General features: G+C 41.3%; 3 protein-coding genes across 4 annotated transcripts; 2 read left to right on the forward strand and 1 right to left on the reverse strand.

The window, feature by feature from the left end:
* The first annotated feature begins 2222 nt into the window (after positions 1 to 2222).
* On the forward strand, positions 2223 to 9742 carry hexb (hexosaminidase B (beta polypeptide)). Of its 2 annotated transcripts, none has more exons than XM_087791989.1 (14): positions 2223 to 2538; positions 2599 to 2738; positions 4007 to 4072; positions 4172 to 4218; positions 4287 to 4397; positions 4460 to 4561; positions 5405 to 5537; positions 5606 to 5786; positions 6018 to 6104; positions 6161 to 6233; positions 7408 to 7582; positions 8060 to 8150; positions 9312 to 9416; positions 9480 to 9742. In XM_087791989.1, exons 1-14 carry the CDS (start codon positions 2291 to 2293, stop codon positions 9541 to 9543), a joined length of 1623 nt encoding a protein of 540 aa, XP_087648115.1. In that variant the 5' UTR covers positions 2223 to 2290; the 3' UTR covers positions 9544 to 9742. The 2 variants fall into 2 exon arrangements, with proteins under 2 accessions (XP_087648115.1, XP_087648114.1); XM_087791988.1 differs by lacking the exon at positions 7408 to 7582 and adding an exon at positions 7731 to 7911.
* gfm2 (GTP dependent ribosome recycling factor mitochondrial 2) lies at positions 9741 to 15825 on the reverse strand. The gene is made up of 19 exons (XM_087791986.1): positions 15682 to 15825; positions 15328 to 15412; positions 14976 to 15021; positions 14696 to 14793; positions 14513 to 14638; positions 14370 to 14458; positions 14162 to 14250; positions 14037 to 14097; positions 13629 to 13814; positions 13491 to 13571; positions 13278 to 13426; positions 12769 to 12909; positions 12596 to 12695; positions 12327 to 12513; positions 11386 to 11462; positions 11011 to 11317; positions 10819 to 10934; positions 10582 to 10764; positions 9741 to 9912 (listed from the first exon to the last, which is right to left on the reverse strand). Exons 1-19 carry the CDS (start codon positions 15691 to 15693, stop codon positions 9784 to 9786), a joined length of 2262 nt encoding a protein of 753 aa, XP_087648112.1. The 5' UTR covers positions 15694 to 15825; the 3' UTR covers positions 9741 to 9783.
* A 248-nt stretch (positions 15826 to 16073) lies between these two features.
* Positions 16074 to 22812, forward strand: nsa2 (NSA2 ribosome biogenesis homolog (S. cerevisiae)). The gene is made up of 6 exons (XM_087791994.1): positions 16074 to 16207; positions 16808 to 16995; positions 17106 to 17256; positions 17327 to 17506; positions 17569 to 17761; positions 22611 to 22812. Exons 1-6 carry the CDS (start codon positions 16205 to 16207, stop codon positions 22676 to 22678), a joined length of 783 nt encoding a protein of 260 aa, XP_087648120.1. The 5' UTR covers positions 16074 to 16204; the 3' UTR covers positions 22679 to 22812.
* Positions 22813 to 23132: the final 320 nt, after the last annotated feature.

The raw sequence follows: 23132 nt of genomic DNA on the forward strand, positions 1-23132 counted from the left end.
AATCTACAAGGCACAGGTGAATTTTACATCAAAAGTTGGCTTGTTATTAGTTGGCATCATTAGTATCGTAATAGTAAAAATATTGAGCAGACTCACATGACCAGGAAAAGGAAAAATGAATTTAAAAAATAGTGATTGGGATCCATAGTTATTCATAATCATTTTTATTCTCTACAAGAGCGCAGTGAGGTTTGTTGTTAAGCCCAAACAGAAGTGACCTATTTGGAAGCTAAAGTTTGACTTTAGTTATAACCCCAATAAATGGCCAGTAGAAAATACTTACAAAAGGCAAGAAAAGAAAGGAAATGAAAATATTTAATTCAATTTTATCCAAGTGTCAAATCATAAGTTATCTCAAGACTTTACAAGTTCAACACTTTGTAAGAGAAGAAGAAAAACCTGTCTCTGTGGATCACAAGTCATTATTATACATATTCCTGTACTGGTAAGAAGGTCAATAACATGCAGCTTATTTGTCACATTAGTGGTTCAAGATGAATAACAGAAGAGGTTTTCGAAAAAAAAAAAAAACTTAATGCTGCACTCCACTCCGGTTGAGGGGGTTTGAAACCGACTGAGGGAGTGACTAGTTCTTTGGCTCAGAGATGAGTCTGGATAGAGATCCCTGACATATGAATCCTCATGATAGAAAGAAGTATGACTTTGTCTGTGGTACTGCAGTTAGGAATACTTTCTGTCTTCCAGATAATTTGATTTAATGCAATGCTGCGTCACAAGATCAGCTCTCTGATTCAATGATCAAACACTGCCCTTTGTCTGGACTCATTCTTCGACTCTCACAAGTATATTGAATTACTGGAAACATGAAATCTGCACCTGCCCGCCGGATCCAGTATCAGTTGCAGTTGTAAACAACACAGGAGAAGGTATAGAGTCGTCGTGAGTCACAACAAAGTGCAGACGTTCCGTAAGTCCACCAGGATTCTAAAGACATTGTGGTCTGTGGTCAGAGCGGGAAGTCCAATTTTATCTGTGGAAGTGAGTCACTTCTGCGGCAACACTGTTCAGCTCATTGGACCCTCGAGGACATGATGTGATTGTTGTTGTGCAGTTTCTTTTGACCACATTTCTGATGACAGAATAAGACATCACGGTCCTGTTGTTTCGTCAAAGTCCCTGCAGTAAACATTACATTATTAGCAAACCATTAAACACTCACGTTTGTAATTTAGCCCAGAGGAGTCCAGAGATGCTTTCACATGAACCCGTTCCTCTTGTATCAACTGTAGCACAAAACTGCCCCTACCACTGACATTGTACACATATTTAAAAAATGAAATTTTGCAATTTGCAACGGTAGGTTCATTTTATGTGTCGTTTGTGACCACCTTGTTAATAGTAGATAGAGAAGCCAACAGGATGTAGTAAAATGATTGGTAAACTTGACAGCTTAGCTAGTGACTAACAATGCTAGCTGACTCTCAGATGGATTTATAACTGTGTATATTCTGAATATTAGAATCCAAATTCTTTAGTAAGTAAATAACAAACTTGGTTTATTTTATATGGGATTTTGGGGATTTTATGAAAGGAAATGCAGATTGTTTGGAAATAACTGTACATATATTGTTTAAAATAAAACATAATGTTACTGGGTAGTGAAAATATGTCATATGTGTGTCGTTTAATTTAAAGACATGCCATTTTAAAACCAATTCTCATGTTGATATGTTGTACTTGTGTATTTATAAAATGAGTCATAAAGTAATAATTTAGGAAAAGTGTGTTTAAAGTTACAATATTGTTTAATTGACCAGACCGTCGATTGCGTAGCGACGAAATTGCTCCATGGTTGTGGTGATAGTGACACCTACTGGACAAGAAGACAATCACATGGTATTTCCTTAAATTATTATTTTCATTTTTATTTTAATACAAGATTGAAGTCGTATAAAATACATTCATTACAAGAGTTAATTGGTACAAAAGTATTTGTTCCAATATTTAATTTTTGTAGTGGCAACATTAAATTACATAGTATAGAAATAAAAGATAAAAATACATTTAAATTAATTAAACAATATTCATGATCCGGACAGCAGACGGGTATGGAAGACCCACCAGATAACACCAAGTCCAGCCCACAGGACTCAATGAGGACACTGTCATGTCCAGACAGTAGTTTTTGTTCAATACAGTTGTTTCTTCTTTAAAAGGCGGGACTTCCGGCTCCTGGCCCCGCCTCTTCTCATGACGTCTCTGGCTTCTGTTCATTCGAGAAGCTCCAGCCAAGGATTCTTTATCAGTCTCATGACTTCCTAAACACAACATGGCTTTTTTGCACGTTCTGTTGATGACCGTGTTTGTGTTGTTTTCCACGGACGCGCGTCGGTTCAAGGGCCCGGACCAGGACGCTCCTCCTGGAGCCTCCAGGTTCGGCTCTCTGTGGCCACTTCCACAGGCTGTTGACATCTCAGACCTTTCATTCAAAATAGCTTCTAGTCGATTCCAGATCGTCGATGCTGAAGGTTCTTCTGCTGGTGCGAGCTGTGGTCTCCTGCAGAATGCCTACAGGAGGTGAAAACTTCATGTGCTGCGTTCAGGGTCATCGGAAAATGTATGCTGTCTCTTTCACAGATACTATGAGTACATTTTCTCTGGTGTCAAGTCTGCTGAGAACCAAACCGTCTCCTCTGAGCTGACACAACTGCAGGTGTGGATCACCTCAAAAGACTCGGAGTGTGACGGTTACCCAAGTGTCACTTCTGACGAGTCATGTGAGTTTACTTCCTGGTGTTTCTCCAGAGGAGTTCAATGTTGGATTCCCCAAGACAGACTCATTATGTGACAGTTAAGGTTGAAATATTTTTAACTGCATGTTGCACGTTATTGTGTACTTTTTTACATTATACATTTTTCAATTGTCAGTACAACCTTTTTTCACTGTTTTGAATTGATTTTGTTTAAAATAGATGCTGTCCAATTTCAGTTTGTATGTTCTCCCCGTGTTTGCATGGGTTAAGTCAGGGCACCCCAGTATCCCCCCACTAGTGATGCGTAGATGGATGGATAGATTGATGGCTAGACAGACATGACGGACGGTCAGACAGACATACTTTAAAACAAGAACAGAGGCAAGGGATTACAGTGCAAGTATAAAAAACATAGATCGAAAGGAAATAACGCAAAGAAAAAGAATACAAAGATTAAAATAGAATACAATACATTATACTTTCACTTCACTCCTGCCCCCAGTCCCTGAGTCTATTAGTGTTGCATCTGGGAAGGAGCATTGGTGCTCCTTCCCAGATGGAGTGTTGAGAGGATGACTGTCATCATCCATGATGGAATGTAGTTTGTCCAGTGATCTCCTCTCTGCTACTGTCACCAGTGAGTCCAGCTTCATGCCAACCACAGAGCCAGCCCTCCTGATCAACCTGTCCAACCCGTTGACATTCCTCTTGGACACATTCCCACCACAACACACCACAGCATAGAACAGAACACTGGCACACAGACTGGTAGAACATGCAGAGGAATTTCCTGCAGATGTGAAATGATCGTCTCCTCAGAAGTACAGTCTACTCTGAACTTTCTTATACACATGGTCCAACCATCTCCACCTCGCCACCTCTGTTGGACATGGATTTGACCTGGACCTCCCAAAGTCCAAGACCAGCTCCTTGGTCCTTGAGGTGTTCAGCTGCAGGTGGTTCCTCTCACTACAGTCCACAAAGTCCTCGCTGTTGTCCCTGATGCATCCAACAATATCGACACCGGCCTCATGATACAGGATCAGCTTCATAAATGAATACAGTTTTAATGTTTAACTAGTACTGAGTATAAAACAAACAGTTGACAATCCTTTACTAGAGTGTTAAAGTCCACTGATGAAGTAAAGGGAATTGAAAAATGGTTATGTTGAAATTCAGTCTATTGAGTAACAGTCATTCTGTTTTGGAGCACATGTCCACTGGTCAGCAGCAGAAGAAAGCTGCCAGGACATGAAGAGGATTCACTAATTATGTCATCTATGTCTCTGCAGATGAGCTGACAGTGGATCAGCCGACGGCACTGCTCAAAGCATCGACTGTCTGGGGGGCTCTGCACGGTACAGTCATCAGCATCTCAGCTTCACGATGAATTCAGTACAAAAAACTGTTGGGCACATCTTTCAACCACCATTTTTGTCTTCTCGACCAAATCTCAGGTCTGGAGACGTTCAGCCAGCTGGTGTACGAAGATGACTTTGGCGCCGTGAGTCCAGATCTGTCAACTTCATCTCAACCAGTTTTCTAACTTCTTCACTTTGTTTTCTTCTACAGAAAACCATAAATTCTGCAAAAATCAGCGACTTCCCCAGATTCCAACATCGTGGCATCCTGCTGGACACATCCCGTCACTACCTGTCAGTCAAAGTGATTCTAGCCAATCTGGTACGTGCAGCGTTTTTCCTTTCATCGAGACCACTTTGTTCATCCTGGTTCTTTCTGAACAGGAACTAATGGCCATGAACAAATTCAACGTCTTCCACTGGCACATCGTGGACGATCCCTCGTTCCCCTACGAGAGCCAGACGTTCCCACAACTTAGCAAGAAGGTAAGTTGTTACTTTGAGTGACCCTGATGCTGTGGGGAAGTAAAAAAAAAAAAAGGGAAGCTAGAGGAATGTTTCAGTTTGATTGCTTGCTGTCAAGTAAAATTGTGCAAGAGGTCAAGCAAGTCTAGTTCCTCTTTGTGTGTTGATCATTTTCCTATGAAGTGAACAGATGTAATCCTCTTCTTTGGACATTTCAAGTTAATGGAACTCCTCCTAGATGAATCCTGTCTAAACGATTCAACACATTCTGGAAGTAGAAACGCAAAACATTTGATTATGTATATTACACTAGCCCATAGTTCTTCTGCAGTAGCAAGGTCCAAACATAGACCAGATTCACATGCACATGAACCAAGACACAGGCTTCTCAGAACAACAACTCCTCAACTATGTTTACAATGAAACCTGAAGTACAAAGTTTACACTTTTATTGATGATGATGGTAAACTTGATGAGTTCACCGAGAGGGAGTGGCGAGTGTTTGAGTTAGAAAGTGTGATGGTGATTTTATTTTAGTTAGAAGACGAGTTGTTCAGTGTTTCACATGTTCGAGTCTCACTCAAAAACATCATGTATAAATATTATTTTAGTTTCAGCTGAGGAATGTTTTAAGTCCTACTTCAGCAGCTACAAAACACCTGGACACTGACTTGTGATGAGTACAAGTCCAGGATTGAGTTTGTTGTTGTAATGTGTCGAATAGTTCAATTACTTTGGTTATTCTTCTTATTATTACGTCTGTTCATACTCCTGACCATGTTATACAGTTGTAAATTCCAGTTGATTTATTTTTGGGATTTATAAACGGCTGTGTAGAATTGTAATCTTTTAACCACCCTGCAGGGAGCCTACCAGCCATACACGCACGTGTACACGCCTTCTGACGTGAAGATGATCATCAGGTTTGCACGCTCCAGAGGAATCCGTGTTGTAGCAGAATTCGACACGCCGGGTCACACGCAGTCTTGGGGAAAAGGTATGTCAAAGCTTAAAGGACAACAACTCTTCTGACCTTTTTTATTAAAACCTCTGGAAACCCTCCAGGTCAAGCAGACCTCCTCACCCCCTGCTTCTCTGGGGCGGCACCTTCTGGAAGCTTCGGACCAGTGAACCCCATCCTGAACACCACCTACGATTTCATGAGGCAGTTCTTCACAGAGATCAGCGCCGTGTTCCCGGACGCATACGTGCACCTGGGCGGTGACGAGGTGGACTTCACCTGCTGGTAACTCTTTCCTTCATCAATCCATTATTCCACATTCATCCCTTCCTTACGGCCCCTACTGGACTTGTCATTCTCAAGACCAGTCTTGGAGAAACCTTAACCCATCTCTGTTACTTTTATGCAGATGTTATTAGGGTTGTTTTAGGTTGAGGGTTAAGTCTCTGGTCCTAGCTCCTCCATCCTTTATCAGAGACTCTCACCTTCTAAACAAACTTGTCTTTTTTTCAATAGGAAGTCTAACCCGGACATCCAAAAGTTCATGGAGCAGCAGGGCTTCGGGAAGGACTACAGCAAACTGGAGTCATTTTACATCCAAAGGTGAGTTTCCTGCTAAATATACCCCCGCAATATTTAATGACATTTGTTTGACTCAGACTTTTGGACATCGTCACCACCACCAAGAAAGGCTACATGATCTGGCAGGAGGTCTTTGACAACGGAGTGAAGGTATGAAACCAAGAATTGTCTTTGGAAAAGAAAAAACTATCCATGTTTTCAAAGTTTGTGATTGAACATTTCCGGCAATGTAGGGCAGATGTTATCAAGCTCCTGAACCTTTGCACTTAAAAGGGTCAGCGACTGCAAGTGTTACATTTTAACTAACTAACCTTGATGATCGAGTGCAAAAGTACTTGAACAAGATCCATGTTTGAATGATGGAAATACCTGCTCACAGATGATACCAAAGAGTCAAGCTGTGTGTACAGTGGAATATTAAGTCAATGTAGAGGTTTAATGTGCTACTGTTGCGCAACACTATGATAATGGAGGGTTCAACACATTTTAAATAAAATATGAAATGTTACAAAATATGAACTTGTTATCCAATCAGAGCCTAGATTTAACAGTGACTTGTATTCAGTATATATGACAAGGAAACAGCCTTCTGGTTGATCTTGACCCAATTTCACCAAGAGGATCTCCAGAGGGATTTATAAAGTTTATCTTTCTATTTATCCATCTTAACTTTTTAATCAATACATATTAACATTTATTAGTTATCAACACACATTTAAGCAAAATTATTAGTTGCATGAAAACCTTATTATATCTATACATCCTGCAAAAAATGCAGTTCAGTGCATGCCCAGTTCAAAGTTGTAGTAGTCAATTATAACGTTTTTTAAACTGATTTTAATGTACTACACTTTAATGATATATTAAAGTCATTGAAAATAAATTAATTTTAAGTGTCAATATTTAATTGTATTTCAGAACTGTATGCTTTGCAGATGCTTTAAATGGAATTTTATTTGGAGGCTAAACTAGGAAATCATGGCACAACGGACCGAATCATTATAATCCAAATGCACTCACTTGAATGCAGAAAAAAAACTTTTTTTTGTTTTGCTCAATTGGCCAGAAAACAATAATTCTGACTCACTGGTCCACCATTTTGATTTAACGCCAAGTTTTTGTTTTTCCCTTAAACCCATGACCAGTTTGTGCAACAGGTGTCGCCAAATTGTGGTTTGTATTAACAAGCATTTGGTAGTCGGGCTCAAATTCAATACCTTGATAACACCATCCCACTTCTGACACCGCTTGACACGGTGTTGGAGGCCAGGTTGGGACCGGTGCTCTCCGCCCGACGACTAACATCTAACCTTGGCGTCGACAGCTGAAGCCAGACACGGTAGTGCACGTGTGGATGAACAACATGTTAGAGGAGGAGCTGAGCAAAGTGACGCAGGCCGGCTTCACCACCATCCTCTCTGCGCCCTGGTACCTCGATTACATTAGCTACGCTCAGGACTGGCAGAAGTACTACAAGGTGGAGCCACTCAGCTTCGATGGTCAGTTTGGACCTGGATCTGTTCAACAGGCTTACGGTCACACCGTACAGGAGGGTGGGAGGGGGGCTGGGAACCAGAAGAAGAAGAAGGCTTCAACGGTTTACCTTGTATCGTGTTGGACTCTGACGTGTGTGTGTTTGCCGTGTAGCTGAACCCAGATACGGTCATCCACGTCTGGAAGGGAAACCAGCAGCAGTACCAAAGTGAGATGGCTAGAGTCACAGCCTCAGGGTACCAGACCCTGCTGTCCACACCCTGGTACCTGAACCGTATCTCCTACGGCCAGGACTGGCACGGCCATTACAAGGCCGACCCGCAGGACTTCCAGGGTTGGTGGCCGCATGATTCTGATTCTCTAGCGGTGTGTTGGGGGAAGTAGTCGTGTTTGTGTGTGTGAGCCTGTTGAACAGAAGGGTTTCTTGATGCACATTCTCATCATGGTTCCCTTGAACTTCATCCATTCTCTTGTTCTCACAGGAAGTGAGCAGCAGAAGAAGCTGGTGATTGGTGGAGAGGCGTGTCTGTGGGGAGAGTATGTGGATGCCACCAACCTCACGCCCCGCCTCTGGTACTGACTCTCACTGTACTTTAGTGATGCTTATTAGTCAGTTACGCTAGTGCAAGGTTTTTTTTCTTTGACAACAAAATCAATCTGGTCCTGTTGATTTTTGTCACATACTATTTTATGCCACTATTTTTACATTTAGCAAAGGAACAGATAAATGAAGATTTGGACCAATTTTTGGACCCAGGATTAGATTAAAAGTCGAGCAAGTTTGAGAAGCGATTTTAGTCGTAATGATTCCTGATCGTGATCTGCTTGGGTCTAGACAGAATTACGATAAACATGGAAAAGACACTTTAATGTCTCTTTTTTAGTTTCAGACATTTATCCATGCTGTTATATAAAGGCAATATCATATACTGTTAAAGTAAAAAAATTAATGCCTCTTTACTTAAAAATAAAAAAGTGCAGTTAGACGTGCTGCCATTTAAAATCTGAGAAAAGTACCTTTATGAAAAAACGTTTATGGCCCTTCATGTGGATCACAGCCGCTGCACAAATGAGAAACAATAATATTTCTCAGTCAGTAGCTAAAAAATGACAATTCAAAGTCCTTTTTAAATGAAAAGGCAGGCAAGCGAGAATCAGGATTCTTATGAGAATCGTATGGACCTCCGGAAAAAGGAAGGCATTATTACTATCAGACTCTTACCTGTTTACGATTTGCTAAATAAAACTTTTGTTCGGCCCACGAAAGCTAAAGCTTGTGTTATTGACACCCCTGTACTTATCTCTTCTGCAATATTGTCTTATCTGTGCTGAACTGTTTGTCAAGAGGGTTTGTGTGCGTCTTGACCATTGTTGGGTTAGTTACAGTTTCTAGTTCTTTCAAACATACTTGGTCACTTTAAGTTTAAAATAACTCAAAATAAATGTTGCCAAATATTTCGAGATTTAAAACCAATATAAAATATTATTAGTGTTCACATTTTTTTCAAAGTTTAGAAATTTTAATTTAAGACATTTATTGCCAAATAAGGCCTAGTTTCAGATTCATGATTTTAATGCCTTTTAAGACTCTTAAGGATTTGCAGAAATCGTGTTGAGCTTAAGTGTGTGTGTCTGTGTGCGTGTCCGTGTGTGTGTCCGTGTGTGTCCGTGTGTGTGTCCATCAATGTAAGTTGCCTGTGCATGTGTAATGAGGCTGACTCTGGACTCTCTCAGGCCTCGAGCCAGTGCCGTCGGCGAGCGTCTGTGGAGCAACAGAAATGTCACGGACATCAACGACGCATATGCTCGCCTCTCTCTTCACCGCTGCCGCATGGTCCAGTGAGTACCCAGAGTAAACCCCAACAGCAACAGTGAGGAGATGAATGTTCTGTTGTCTTCCAGGCGCGGTTTCCCGGCGGAGCCTCTGTTCTCCAGCTTCTGCCCTCAGGAGTACAAAGGTCTGTGACTTTGAGGAGGAATCAAAACTCTAGCACTTTCAATGTTTCCCAGAAATCATCTGCTTCAAAAACTGCTTTGTCTGGAGGGTTTCTCTGGTCACATGAGTCACCAGCGCTCACTGTATGATTTCTTTTTTTTTTAAATGAAATGTGAATGATTGTTTGATTTTCAATCTTTTTTATTTGAATAAAAAAACCTAGTATTAACACTTTGATGCGTCCATGTTTAATCATCCTTGAACAGGAAGTCACAGTAGACCTGACCTCTTCTTCAGCAGCACTCTTTGGTCGTTTGCGTTCATGGCTTCATACGTGTCCAGCTCCAGAGAGAAAGTAGCGCTGCCCGACGTCAGCGTCCGCAGGACTGTGGAATATCCCTGAACCAGGAAATGTACGGGTTAGCAGCGCTGTCAGGTTTACACTGAACATGTCGGCTACTTTAGCACTAGTCAATATGGAAGTATATCAGAATATTGAATGATTGAATTGAACATTTTTGATGTTGATTTTTGTTGAACTGATTTGTTTATATTGGAAAAGAAAACATAATGACACTATTATAGTAACATTATAACATGGAATTCAAAAGGCTGAATTTAGAGATTTTTTTCATTTAGTTATTGGAATGAGAAAATCAAACTATTCTACAAGAAAAACATTTAACCTTTCAATATAAATATTATTAAATTAAAATTCCCCATCCCCGCGACCCTGGTAAGGGATAAAGCGGTAGACATTGAATGAATGAATAAAATACTAGTACTAAAAAATTAAACTTTATATGTAGAAATGATTTAATATAATTATTCAAAAACAATAATTCAACCAACAATATTCTGATGCCACTAATCTTCAAGTTCAAGGCCTCATTTTAACTGAAGCCTCATTTACTGTACCTCATCCTCGAAGCCCATGATGACACTCTATGGTATAATCAAATTTCAACAAACGGCGCCACCTACTGTGCTCAGATTATGAGGACACCGTTTCATGTAGCTCGGTCATTGGATATGAATATCTCCCAAAAAACTCCACATAGGCCTTACCATCATCTCCGCCAGGGGCACCGTCGCCACCAGCACCTTGTCATCCTGGCGACCCTGGATGTCTCGGACTGTCCCTCGTCTCTGAGCCAAGTCACCCAGCACCGAGCCGAGGTGCTCCTCTGCCACAGTCACCTCCATGGACATGAGGGGCTCCAACACCTGCCCTCCGGCCAGCTTGAGTGCCTGACAACAGAAAGATGTTGATTTCTTGACCTCCCCTCATTGACCCCGTGTTACCTTCAACATGCAGCGAGAAACACAGGCCGACACCATCGCCGCAGACGTTCCCGGCTCTGTGGTGACGTTCCGGATGAGTGTTGACACGTCCTGTAGTGGGTAACCCAGAACTGGACCTGCGGGTGTTGATTTTAGAGAAGTTTGCAGATTATTCAGTCTTGCAGGTGAGCCGGAGCTCTTCTTCACTATTACCTTGCAGGTATGAGCTCTGGACTCCGTTCTCCACCGCCTCCTTCATATCCACTGTCAGTTTGGCCTCCAGGTCCTCCGTCATCTCGTGGCACGAGTCTGAGCTCGGCATGACAGTAAGCTCTACCGTCACCAGGTGGCGTTTGTCTCCGATGGTCCGGTCCAGAGTGTCTGTGGCCGAGGCCTCGTCCAGGACCGTCTCTCTGTAGGCCACCTGTAGGGGGCCCAGGTGAGTCTCGACGCCGTACTCTCTTCTGATGCGGTCGTGGAGTATCTCGATGTGTAGCTCGCCCATCCCACAAAGGATCGTCTGAGGAGGAAGCCAGTCGTCATGGGAATGACGATGAGGTTGAATGATGATGATGAAGATGTTGTTACCTGTCCAGAGTCAGGGTCCACCCGGACTTTGAGGCTTGGATCTTCTCTCTGGAGGCAGTTCAGGGCGGTTTCTAGTTCTGAGAGACACACAAAATATCTCAAAAACAAAACTGATCCAGTGGTTCTTAAAAACTATAGGCCTCTCTCTAATCTTGTGTTCATTTCAAAGATTCTGGAGAAAGTGGTTGTTAGTTAGCACTGAAATGCTAATGTGCTCTGATCAGGGCTGTGATCTGTACTTGTTCTTCTGGACTTCAGTGCTGCATTTGACATTGTTGACCACCAGATTCTTCTACAAGGACTAGAAAACCAAATAGGCACATGTGAAACTGTTTTAAATCTTATTAGACAGGAAGCATTATGTACACGTCAACCACTTCTCACCGACACACATTAAGGTCAGCTATGGTGTCCCACAGGGTTCTGGTCTGGGTCCAATCCTATTCACAATCTATATGCCTCCACTAGGCAATTTGATCAGAAGACACACTTTCACTGTTATGCTGATGACACTCAACTGCACTTGTCAATGAAGCCAGATAAAGTCATCAGCTAACACAACTACAAACTTCTATTATTACAGTATTACAGATATCAAATCCCAGATGACCCGAAATATTATTTTTCTGAACTAATTCATATTAAATGAAATATTAAGGATTATAACGATAAGACATTTTATTTTAAAAATTCTATAAATGAAAAATGCTATTTATTCAGTTCCAATCTTCCAAAATATTTCATTTAAACAAGAAACAATCAGATTAAAAATAAAGCTTAATTATTAACTACATTTTTTGTCCTTTCTTTAATTTGGCTTTAAAGCCCCTTAGAACAGTCACAGTATGGAAAAAATATTGTTTGAGCGTAAAACAGTGTAAAATGCCCACCTCTGCCTTACAGTGATCTCACAACCCACCACTAGGAGTTAGTAGACTAACCTGCTTGCTTGGACAGAGATGGTGGTTCAATGCTGCAGAAGAAAACTGGTTCCGGGACTTCCACGCCAGAGAGCAGCACGTTAGAATGTTCCCGTTGTTTCTTGGTTTTTCCTTTGTCCCCCTGAGCTCTTCGAGCAGCTGCCTCCGCTGAAGCTTTGGACAAGACGATGGTGTCGCCCGTCACCGTCTTGAACAAAACATTGAGTCAGTGTGTATATTCATAGAAGCTTTCCAGGGTGTCCCTCTCTGCCATCATCTCAAAGTCCGACCTGCTTGAGTCCAACAGTGAGTGCGATGTTTCCTGCCGTCATGGACGGAATCTCCATATGCTGGTCTGCAAACGGCACCAGCAGTCGACTCACTCGCTCCCTTGTGAGAACACAACAGAAGTCCAGGACATTATGACCACTTCCACCTCAACTTAAGACAAACACCTTCTCACGTGTTGTTTCTGTTGATGTTGTGGACCGACATCTGAGCCTTCAGCGTCCCCGAATAGATCCGCAAGAAAACCAGCGGACCACGTTGTTTGTCATGAAGAACTTTGAAGGCCAGAGCGCACAGCTTGTCTTCGTACCAGTGTCTGTAGACAAACAAATACACACACGTGAAACATGTTAACTACATTTACAGCCTTACAGAACTTAATTTAAGTCAGGATATTTAATGAAAAATATATAATATATTTTATTAATGTTTAGCCCTCTTACACCATATACTTCACTTGTGTATGTGTACAAATGTTTATTATTATGTATATATTGATCATTATTTATTTACTTTTTTTTATTATTGAGTCATATTTACTTTTGTTTATATATGTATTATTATTAATTGTTTTTTTTTTAATCTATCAACACACCTTCATGCACATGCCACAGCGACGAATGATGAAGTTGAAGTGAGTGTGTATCTTTGTATCTGTGGGTGTGTGTTGCCAAGGTAACTCACACCAGGTCATGGGGTCTCTCGTCCGGCGAGGGCAGGTAGGCTATGATGGCGTCCAGTAGTGGTTGCACTCCCTTGTTTTTCAGCGAGCTGCCGCACAGAACCGGCACTCCCTTACGGGCCAGCGTGAGGCGCCGCACCGCCTCCTTTAGCTGCACAGGTGGCTTGATTTACACTCCATCCCACCCATGACGCCACTGGTAACACAGCACTTACCTTCACGGCTGGGACGGCATCAAAGTTGTCTGAGAAGTCAGTCAGCAGCAGGTCAGCAAACTCATCGTCCAGATCTGCCACCTGAGAGAGAAGAAGTCAACCTCCTGCTGCTCTTGGAACTTCAACCGTCAACCTCACCTGCTCAATGAGAGCCGCTCGGGCATCGCTGACCTCCTGCAGCAGCGCCGGGTCCTCGGAAAGGTTCACAGACTTGACTTCAAAAACCCGTCCATCATCCCAGATGGACGTTGGGTGCCAGCTCAGCTTGTCATTGGTCAGTAAGTCCACAACACCGGAGAAGCTCCGCCCACTTCCAACAGGTAGCTACAGAGAATGTAATCTCTATCTCAGTCACTGTGTTCCACTTCGGATGTTTTACACCAAGCTCTGGTTTTTTAACTGTAAACTCCGACGACCTGACCAACTCAAAGGTATTTTTTTACCAATCATATTCATAGGGCCTCTTTCTCAAAGTACAGATGTGCATTTATATCAACAAGTCTACTTGAAGAGGAGGACATTATATTATCCCAAAGTCTTGTGTACCTGCAGCAGGATTGGATTAGCTTTCAGCTTTTGCTTGATGCTGTCGAGGGAGAATCTCAGACTGCAGACACACAGAAGAAATTAAAGTTTGATGAGGAGTGAAGATTCGCAGACAAAGGTCTCACTTTGCTGCAGGTTTGTCCATCTTGTTCAGGAAACAGATGCAGGGAACCTTGTGCTTCTTCGCTTGTCTCCACACGGTCATCGTCTGAGCCTGTTGCCGTGACAACAGGCAAAACAGAAGTTGATTTTGGAATGCAAATGTATGAGTTTCCGTTTCAGTTTCAGTATTTTAAGATAAAAGATAAAAAGTATGTGCAAGAAAACTCTCACCTCAACACCAGCGGATGCATCAAACACTGCAATGGCTCCGTCAAGCACACGCAGAGCTCGCTCCACCTCCAGCGTGAAGTCCACATGACCTACAGACACACGTCATACCAGAGTTCCACAGCATCTTTGGATCCGTCTCCCACCTGGCGTGTCGATCAGGTTGATCCGATGGTTCTTCCAGTCGAAAGACGCAGCTGCTGACTGGATAGTGATTCCTCGCTCGCGCTCCTGAGCCATGAAATCTGTCACCGTGTCGCCATCATCCACATCTAGTCACAGATGGTGAGATCTTGAACATGAAAACAAAAAGTCAGGTCCCTCCTCACCTCCGAGTGCTCGTGTGTAGCCAGAGTAATACAGCATCCTCTCTGTGGTTGTCGTCTTCCCGGCATCGATGTGAGCCATGATGCCGATGTTTCGTATCCTGCACAGGCAACAATCTCCATTTATATATTTTCATAATCATTTATGAATATACAAGAGCAAGTGATGTGAAATTACAAATGGTAAAAGATTATTAATTTTTGCACCAAAACATGTTTTCTGCTCTTCAAATTTAGCTTTTATTTCTCTGTAAACAAACTGCTGAAGACGAAAGGAGCTTACTTTGAGATATCAGGGCACACCAAAGTTCGGGCTGATTTGACCTCATCTGTAAATGTGACAAAATAAATCACAGCCAATCAGCAACAGTTCATCTACGCAGAGTAAATAATGACAGAGTTTAAGATTCATAATTGGACATACATATCAGCATCATGAGAATGCAACTAACTAGAAACATGTTTCTGGAGCTTTATAAAGTTTAGTAAAATTGTTCCTTTAATTTCACCTGAGAAGGATACAATATTTAAATTATAGATAGATAGATACAACTTTATTTTCGTGAAAGCTAAGATTCAAAAGAACAGTGCCTATTCTGTATTTATTTTACAACAATACTTGTGAATGAATGTACCTTTAAAAAAGCTGTGACTTCTTCTAGGGAGAAATATAACTCTCCAACTGCAGCCCTTCAGCCCCACAGAACAGATACTCCTTCCCTGTAAATGCAAACAAACCTCCCATCAATACAGGCAAATGACAGTGTTTTATTCTTTAACTGTTTCATGTATATTAATACAAAGTCACAATATAAACTTACATTTACAGAGCAATATACACACGGTCAACACTTTTCTCATTGTGCACCAAGCAGCGACTGTTAATAATGAAACTAACATGCTTGAATATGTTGTATTATTTCAATTTTCTTAAACATGCATCATTTATTCATTTTTCTCATGTTTGCGTCGTTAAGAAGGTAATTTACCCAAACCATCATGACGATCGTCCTCAATGACTCGTTAAAATATTGACACCTTCGTCCTTCACTCCAAGCAAACAGATTCTTAAATAAAACATTATAAACAAAACATTATTGATAAGTGTCCTCTAAATCCATTTCTCTCGTGTATCGTCTGTACATGGCGCAGCATCGAAATATGTCCCAAGGAACAAAATAAATAGTTCCGCTATTTTAGAATGATCACTCGTAATATATTTCATTTAAGCACTAAAATGATTATTTAATCTGAAGCTATCATATGTGGTCCCATACCCCCCTAAATAGAAAAGTATATCCGGGGTTTAATCATCTATCCATCTATCTATATTTATTCCGGTCCTAATAGAAAACGGACAGGGCCTGTCGTCACTTCCTCTAAGCGCTGGCTCCGGGAAAAAAACATCGAAACTACCCGAGCCTCAAGAAAAACATCTAAATAAACAGCATCTTAAGCAACTGTGCCCTGTTGTTCCACCTGTCTTTGAACATCTAATACTTCAAACACAGAATGGTAAGGTCAACATATCTTTGCGTTCAGTGCTTATATAGTTTATTTGGGTTTTGGAAATGTGCACGTTGTGTTAGCATTAGCTACGGCTAACATGTGTCCATGTGAGTGCTAAGTAACCACTGTTTTATTTACCAGGTACATTAATATCTAAACTTAATTTATGCACAATTTCAATTTTATAAATATAATCTCAGAGCTGTAACATGGTGTTTTCTTATCGTGAAGCAAGTCAAGAAGTTGACACCTGACGTAAAAAAACAAACGTTTTATTTATATGACTAAACCAAGTTGTCAGTCTAGTAAATTGTAAATGTTAAACACATTAAGCATTAACAAAGGTTATAGCCAGTGTTGTAAACCGAACACAGGATTTTTACAGTGATGAAAGTATAGAATAAAACGAATGAAGTGATTACAAATTAGAGAAATTATATTGAAATAGCATATAGAATTAATCATTGATAAATTAACGTGTGAAGTTAAGTTGTTTCATGTGTATATATGCATATATATTCATAGCATATATTAATTTTAACTACTCAGAAGTTGTGATTAACATGTGTTTCTTGGCTTAATCATTCCAAAACCATTTCATTTTAGCCCCAGAACGAGCATATTGAGTTGCACCGTAAGCGCCATGGCTACCGCCTGGACCACCATGAGAAGAAGAGGAAGAAGGAGAGTCGTGAGGCTCACGAGCGCTCGCACAAAGCAAAGAAATTAATCGGACTCAAAGCCAAACTTTATCACAAGCAGAGACATGCCGAGAAGATCCAGATGAAGAAGACGTGAGTATAAATGGTCAAACTCAAGATCTTCGGGTCAAATGCAGCTTTCTAAGTCATTCTGCAATTTAGTTTTTTAGTGTGGAAAAGTAACGTTTGTTGAATCTCTGCAGCATCAAAATGCATGAACAGAGGAAGACCAAGCAGAAGAATGACGACAAGACGCCAGAGGGAGCCGTTCCTGCATACCTGCTGGACCGAGAGGGTCAGTCTCGGGCTAAAGTCCTCTCTAACATGATCAAACAGAAGAGGAAGGAGAAGGCTGTAAGTGCGGCTCTCGTATAACAAGGCTTGTGTTAAGACTTGTGCTCACCACTACATTTGTTGCCTTCAGGGAAAATGGGAAGTTCCCCTGCCGAAAGTGCGAGCTCAGGGTGAGACAGAAGTCCTCAAGGTCATCAAGACTGGAAAGAGACAGAAGAAGGCCTGGAAGAGGATGGTTACCAAAGTTTGCTTCGTGGGCGACGGATTCACTCGTAAACCTCCTAAATACGAGCGTTTCATCAGACCCATGGTGAGAGACCAGGATGACAAGTCTCTTATGACGTGTTGCTAAACCCACTGCTGTGGTTCTAGGGTCTGCGATTTAAGAAGGCTCATGTCACGCATCCGGAGCTGAAAGCCACGTTCTGCCTGCCCATCCTGGGAGTGAAGAAGAACCCATCGTCTCCGCTCTACACGTCTCTGGGGGTCATCACAAAAGGAACAGTCATAGAGGTCAACATCAGTGAGCTGGGCCTGGTCACACAGGGAGGAAAGGTCATCTGGGGTAAGAGTTAAAAGATCACAAGAGTCAGAATCTAACCATGATGAAGCGTCACCTGCAGAGAACAGTGTTCGTCCTGATGTGTTGTAGAAGTGCATGACCTCACTGTGAAATATAGTATGAACTTTTTTCTGCTCACCATAATGTCGACTAAGAGTTGGGATTATCTCCAGAGAAATCCTTTCCTTTTTAGAGTTATAGACAAAAATGTATATACATTTTATTGTAGCAACTGGAGCTCCGTTGTCTTCGTCTTTATTCTTCTGCAAAAAGACGTGTTTTAAGCTAATCTAGCAAGTGCTCCTGGAGCCCATACAATCCACTGTCTACACTGAACTAGCTCATAATATTCAATTCAATTTTATTTAAAGTGTCTTATCATAACAAAGTTATCTCAAGACACTATACAGTTGAAATAAGACTATAGGTGATTAAGTAAAAATAGATCCCAGCAATTCAACAAAGAGCAAGAAGCGAAACACTGTACAGTGACTCATTGTTGACGGCCTGCCGCTTTGACCGGCTGGGAGGAAGGATGGGGGGGTAGACAGATGGATAAGGAGATGAGTAAGGGAATTTTTTAGTGAGAAAAAAAAGGAGAGTGTAGGAGAGTCCATGGAGGTGCTGGAGAGAACTCGGGATCTGATGACGTGGTGAAGATCCTGGATCAGCAGCGGCTCTGGAGGTGGAGCCCTGGGGCTCCGGGAGAGAAATAAACAGGTGTGGGTTTAAACTGCACAGGTGATGAATGTAATTTAGAAAAGAAGGATATACAGAGCGCGGTGTCTAAAACTCCTCCAGCATTCTCAGCCTATAGCAGCTAAGATAAACAGTTAAGTTAGTTGTAGCAGCTAAAGATAAACAGTTAAGTTAGTTATAGGCTTTATCGAAAAGTAAGGTTTTAAGATTGTTTTTAAACATAGAGAGGGTGTCTGCCCTCCGGACTGAAGCCGGTAGTTGGTTCCACAGCAGAGGGGCTTGAAAACTGAAGGCCCTGGCTCCAAATCTACATTTAGAGATTTGTGGTATAACTAATAGATCAGCGTTTAAGGATCGTAAGGTCCTAGAGGGTTGGTAAGTTTGGATTAAATCTTTAATGTATGTTGGTGCTAGACCATGTAAGGCTTTATAGGTTAGGAGAAGGATTTTAAATTGTATTCTAAATTCTAAAGGAAGCCAATGTAGGGAAGACAGCACAGGGGAAATGTGTTCGCGCCTCTTAGTCTCAGGACACAAGCTGCAGAGTTCTGAATGAGCTGAAGAGTTCTGAGAGACTTTTTAGAACATCCTGACAGAAGAGAGTTACAATAATCCAGCCTGGAAGTTACAAAAGTATGGATGAGCTTCTCAGCAGCATCTAAAGGAAGTGCCTGATTTTTGAAATGTTCCGAAGGTGGAATATAAGCAGTCCGTGAGATTTGTTTTGTGTGAGTTAAATGATAAGTCCTCGTCAAAGCATACGCCCAGATTCATTACAGTGGTGCTAGCAGCAGGAGCAAGTCCATTATGTAAAGCTAGATCATTAGTTAAAGATTGTCTGAGATGTTGCGGACCAACTAGTAAAACCTCAGTCTTTTACGAGTTCAGTAAGAGGAAGTTTTTGGTCATCCAGGACTTGATATCTGTAATACAGGACTGTATTTGTGTTAGCTGATTTCTTTCATCTGGCTTCATGGAAAAGTAGAGTTGGGTGTCATCAGCATAACAGTGAAAGTTTATAGTGTCTTCTGATCAAGTCCCCTAGTGGGAGCATATAGATTGTAAATAGTATTGGACCAAGAACAGAACCTTGTGGGACACCATAGCTGACCTTAGTCTGTGTCGATGAGTGGTGGTCGACATGTACATAGTGCGTTCTATCCGACAGGTAAGATTTAAACCAGTTAAGAGCAGTTCCACGGATGCCTATATGGTTTTCTAGCCTCTGTAGAAGGATTTGGTCGACAGTGTCAAATGCCACACTGAGATCTAGAAGAACAAGAACTGAAACATGGCAGTAGGTCATTACTTACTTTTACCAGGGCGGTCTCTATGCTGTGGTGTTCCCTAAAACCAGACTGAAACACCTCAAATTGATCATTGTCCTGGAGATAATCACAGAGCTGACTTGTTACCACTTTCTCCAGAAGTTTTGAAATAAAGACAAGATTAGAGATAGGCCTATAGTTAGTGAGGACCTCTGGATCAAGAGTGGGTTTTTTAAGCAGAGGTTTAATTACTGCAACCTTCAAAATCTGAGGCACATAGCCTGATGTTATTGACAAGTTAATAATGTCAAGTATGAAAGTGCTAAGTAAGGGGAACAGTCCTTTAAGTAGCCATGTGGGAATAGGATCGAGAAGACATGTTGTGGACTTTGAGGAGGAAACCACCCCGGGACAGCTGTCGCGGACTCACTGGTAGAAAGGAGTCAAAATATGTATCAGTCATAGTGTCTGTGACCGGTGAGGCTGCACCGGTTGTATTAGAAGAATCTAGCAGGTCTTGAATCTTTCCTCTGTTAGTTACAATTATTTCATTAAAAAAGTTCATGAAGTCACTGCTACTGAGATGAGGAGGGATGGACTGCTCAATGGACTGATGGCTCCTGTCAGCCTGGCTACAGTGCTGAATAAGAACTTGGGGTTGTTCTTATTTGCTTCTATTAGTGATGAGTAATAGCTGCTCTGGCTTTCCGAAGAGATGTCTTGTATATTTTTAACTTATCTTGCCGCTCCTGGTAGAATTCATTATGTTTTGATAAACGCCATTTCTTCTCTAGTCGTCTAGAATCCTGTTTTAGTTTACGTGTTTCCTGAGTATACCAGGGAGCAAGACTACTTCTGTTAACAGTCTTTTGAGTTAGTGGTGCAATTAAGTCAAGCGTATTATGCAACGAGTCTGTAAAACTGCCCACAAAGTTATCAATGTCGGGGTGACTATGGGTAGAGTTTCTTGACACACTGAGGCTAGGCATTTTACTGAGCACTGAGGGAATTATTTCCATAAACTTGGTAACGGCACTTTCAGACAGACATCTTTTGAGAGTGCTCCTGCTCTGTAGACTTGGCTCATTTAAGGAACTCCGGGAACTCAGACAGAAATTCAGAATAAGGTCCAGGGATACGATAGACTCCAACAAAGAGAAGTGACTGACCTGATCTCAAGGTTGTATTAGATATGCTAAGTATAATACTTTCAAAAGAGTTGAAATCACATTGTGGTCTAGTAAAGGTTGACAGACATGAGTTGATGATGGCTGCGACTCCACCTCCTCGACCAGAGCGTCGAGGGGCGTTAAAGTTAGTGTGGCTGGGTGGTGTTGATTCATTTAAAGATGCGTAATCATCTATAGGCAGCCAGGTTTCGGTTAAGCAGAATAAGTCAATGGTTTTATCTGATATAAGTTAATTTATTAGTGCAGCTTTTGAGGACAGGGATCGGATATTCAACAGTCCACACTTAATTCTCCTGTCCTCTACAATGGTAGTGCAAGTATTTATTTGATTTAGATTTATTTGAATTCGATTTTCTTTAACAGCTTTTTTACTGACATTTTTTCTTGGTTTTATTAAGCGGGTCAGATTCACCCTCTCTATGTGGTTAGAGGCGGGTGGCTGTTGTGGGAGAAGGGCAGAAGAGTGTGGAAGACTGCAGTTCTGCCTTCTGATCTGTGCTCTGAGTTGTCACGTTACACTAAAACTCTCAACACTGCTAGACAGGAGAGATGCTCCTTCCAACGTGGGATGGATGCAGTCTCTCCTAAGCAGACCAGGTTTTCCCCAGAAGGTTTTCCAGTTGTTAACAAAGCCAACCCCATTTGCGGGGCACCACTCCGACAACCAGAGATTAAATGATGAATAGCGAGTAAACATATCATCATTGGCCATATTGGGAAGGGGTCCAGAGAAAGTGCAGCGAAGCACTATTCACCCATAGTGCAGCGAAGCACTATTCACCCATAGTGCTTCGCTGTGTATCGCTTGTTATCGTTTAAACGTATGCTACAATCGAGCTTGGAATGTATACTTGTTTAATTTTTTTTACAACAATTCCTCATTTCGAAGAACATCACATAATTTTGGATTCTGATTGGTTCACCCCTAATTCAATTTATGTTTCTTTTATTTGATTTATTGTTCTTACCTTTTTGTCTAAATTGATTAATCACAGCATCCAAACCTGTTTACTTGGAAAGTTTGCCTTTCTCCATTTCTTACAAAACGTTACTTTCCCTGATGACTAGTTACTTTGAAATTAGCAGGTACATTTTTATTTTTTATTTATTAGTAGCATATCTTCACCAGTTACAAACGGATATAAGAAAAACAAAACTAACTAATACAGGGTATAATAGTATTGTGTTCATCCTGTGGTGAGGTATCCATGTCCAACAAGTTTTTCATAGATGGCTAATTTAAGATAAGTTGTTGTGGTTCATTGAATATTGGACCTGATGGGACCAGAGCTTCACAGCCAACATTTATCTCTGTATAAGTGAGTAATGTTTGTATTATTTACAAAGATTTAATCTTTGGATTCATGGTTCATTATTTACATTGTTGGTTTAAACTTGCTCTATGCTACCAGTGCAGCTCTAGTTCCCTAGGTAACTTAAAGTAAGTTACCTTTAAAAAAGTAATGTAGCTCAGTTACTATTTTAAAGCAACTTGCCCACCAATGGTAATGTCTATCTTGTACTGAAGCCTCAACATCAGGAATTGTTTAAAAAAAATAAAAAAAAACATTTGTCTATAACCGTAAAAAGTTCAACGTGAGTAGAATGAGTGAATTTTATTTTTTAATCAGAATCCTTGCATCAGAACAAACTTCGGCTGCTAACTTCCTCATCCCTTGTTTCTTTCTCTTCCAGGTAAATACGCTCAGGTGACAAACAACCCTGAGAACGACGGCTGCATCAACGCTGTGCTGTTGGTTTAAGACTCTTGACTTTATAAAACTGCCTGGATCACTTATGTTTTTCACCAGAGGAGCTGCAATTTCGCTGCAGATGGACACTCGTATGTAAAGATTTCTGTGAAAAGTGAATAAAAATCAACGACTTTCAAAATCTGCATCTAGGATAAGGTCTGTCTTCAGTCCAGCTTGTATGGGCCAACAACCTTTTCAGTCTTGAGTCACAATCATCTTTAATGTTCCGTTACATATCTTTTGCTTTGTCCTTACCTGGTCCTTGCACTTTCTAACATCTCGCATGTTTAAATTGTTAAAATGTTGAATAGATTTTTGATTGTATTCTGTATTCAGTTGAAGCACAGACGAGTCTTCCGGTCAAATAATTGCAAACAAAACTTAATCCTAGAATCAAGGAGTTTTCCATAAAAACAAAAACTGAATGCATTACATCAAGGGCACGTAAGGTAAACCGCCATCA

Source organism: Callionymus lyra, chromosome 5 (assembly GCF_982586985.1).
Source record: "Callionymus lyra chromosome 5, fCalLyr1.hap1.1, whole genome shotgun sequence".
Lineage (NCBI taxonomy): Eukaryota > Metazoa > Chordata > Actinopteri > Syngnathiformes > Callionymidae > Callionymus > Callionymus lyra.

Coding starts and splice junctions, on each gene's coding strand:
- hexb (XM_087791988.1), top strand. CDS start 2,291: ATGGCTTTTTTGCACGTTCTGTTGATGACCGTGTTTGTGTTGTTTTCC. Junction 6,234..7,730: donor TCTTTGACAACGGAGTGAAG/GTATGAAACCAA, acceptor TTTGCCGTGTAG/CTGAACCCAGATACGGTCAT. Junction 8,151..9,311: donor AACCTCACGCCCCGCCTCTG/GTACTGACTCTC, acceptor GGACTCTCTCAG/GCCTCGAGCCAGTGCCGTCG.
- gfm2 (XM_087791986.1), bottom strand. Junction 13,427..13,490: donor ATGCCGTCCCAGCCGTGAAG/GTAAGTGCTGTG, acceptor CCACCTGTGCAG/CTAAAGGAGGCGGTGCGGCG. Junction 10,935..11,010: donor CCAGAGCTCATACCTGCAAG/GTAATAGTGAAG, acceptor CAACACCCGCAG/GTCCAGTTCTGGGTTACCCA.
- nsa2 (XM_087791994.1), top strand. Junction 17,257..17,326: donor AGAAGAGGAAGGAGAAGGCT/GTAAGTGCGGCT, acceptor TGTTGCCTTCAG/GGAAAATGGGAAGTTCCCCT. Junction 17,507..17,568: donor AGCGTTTCATCAGACCCATG/GTGAGAGACCAG, acceptor CTGTGGTTCTAG/GGTCTGCGATTTAAGAAGGC.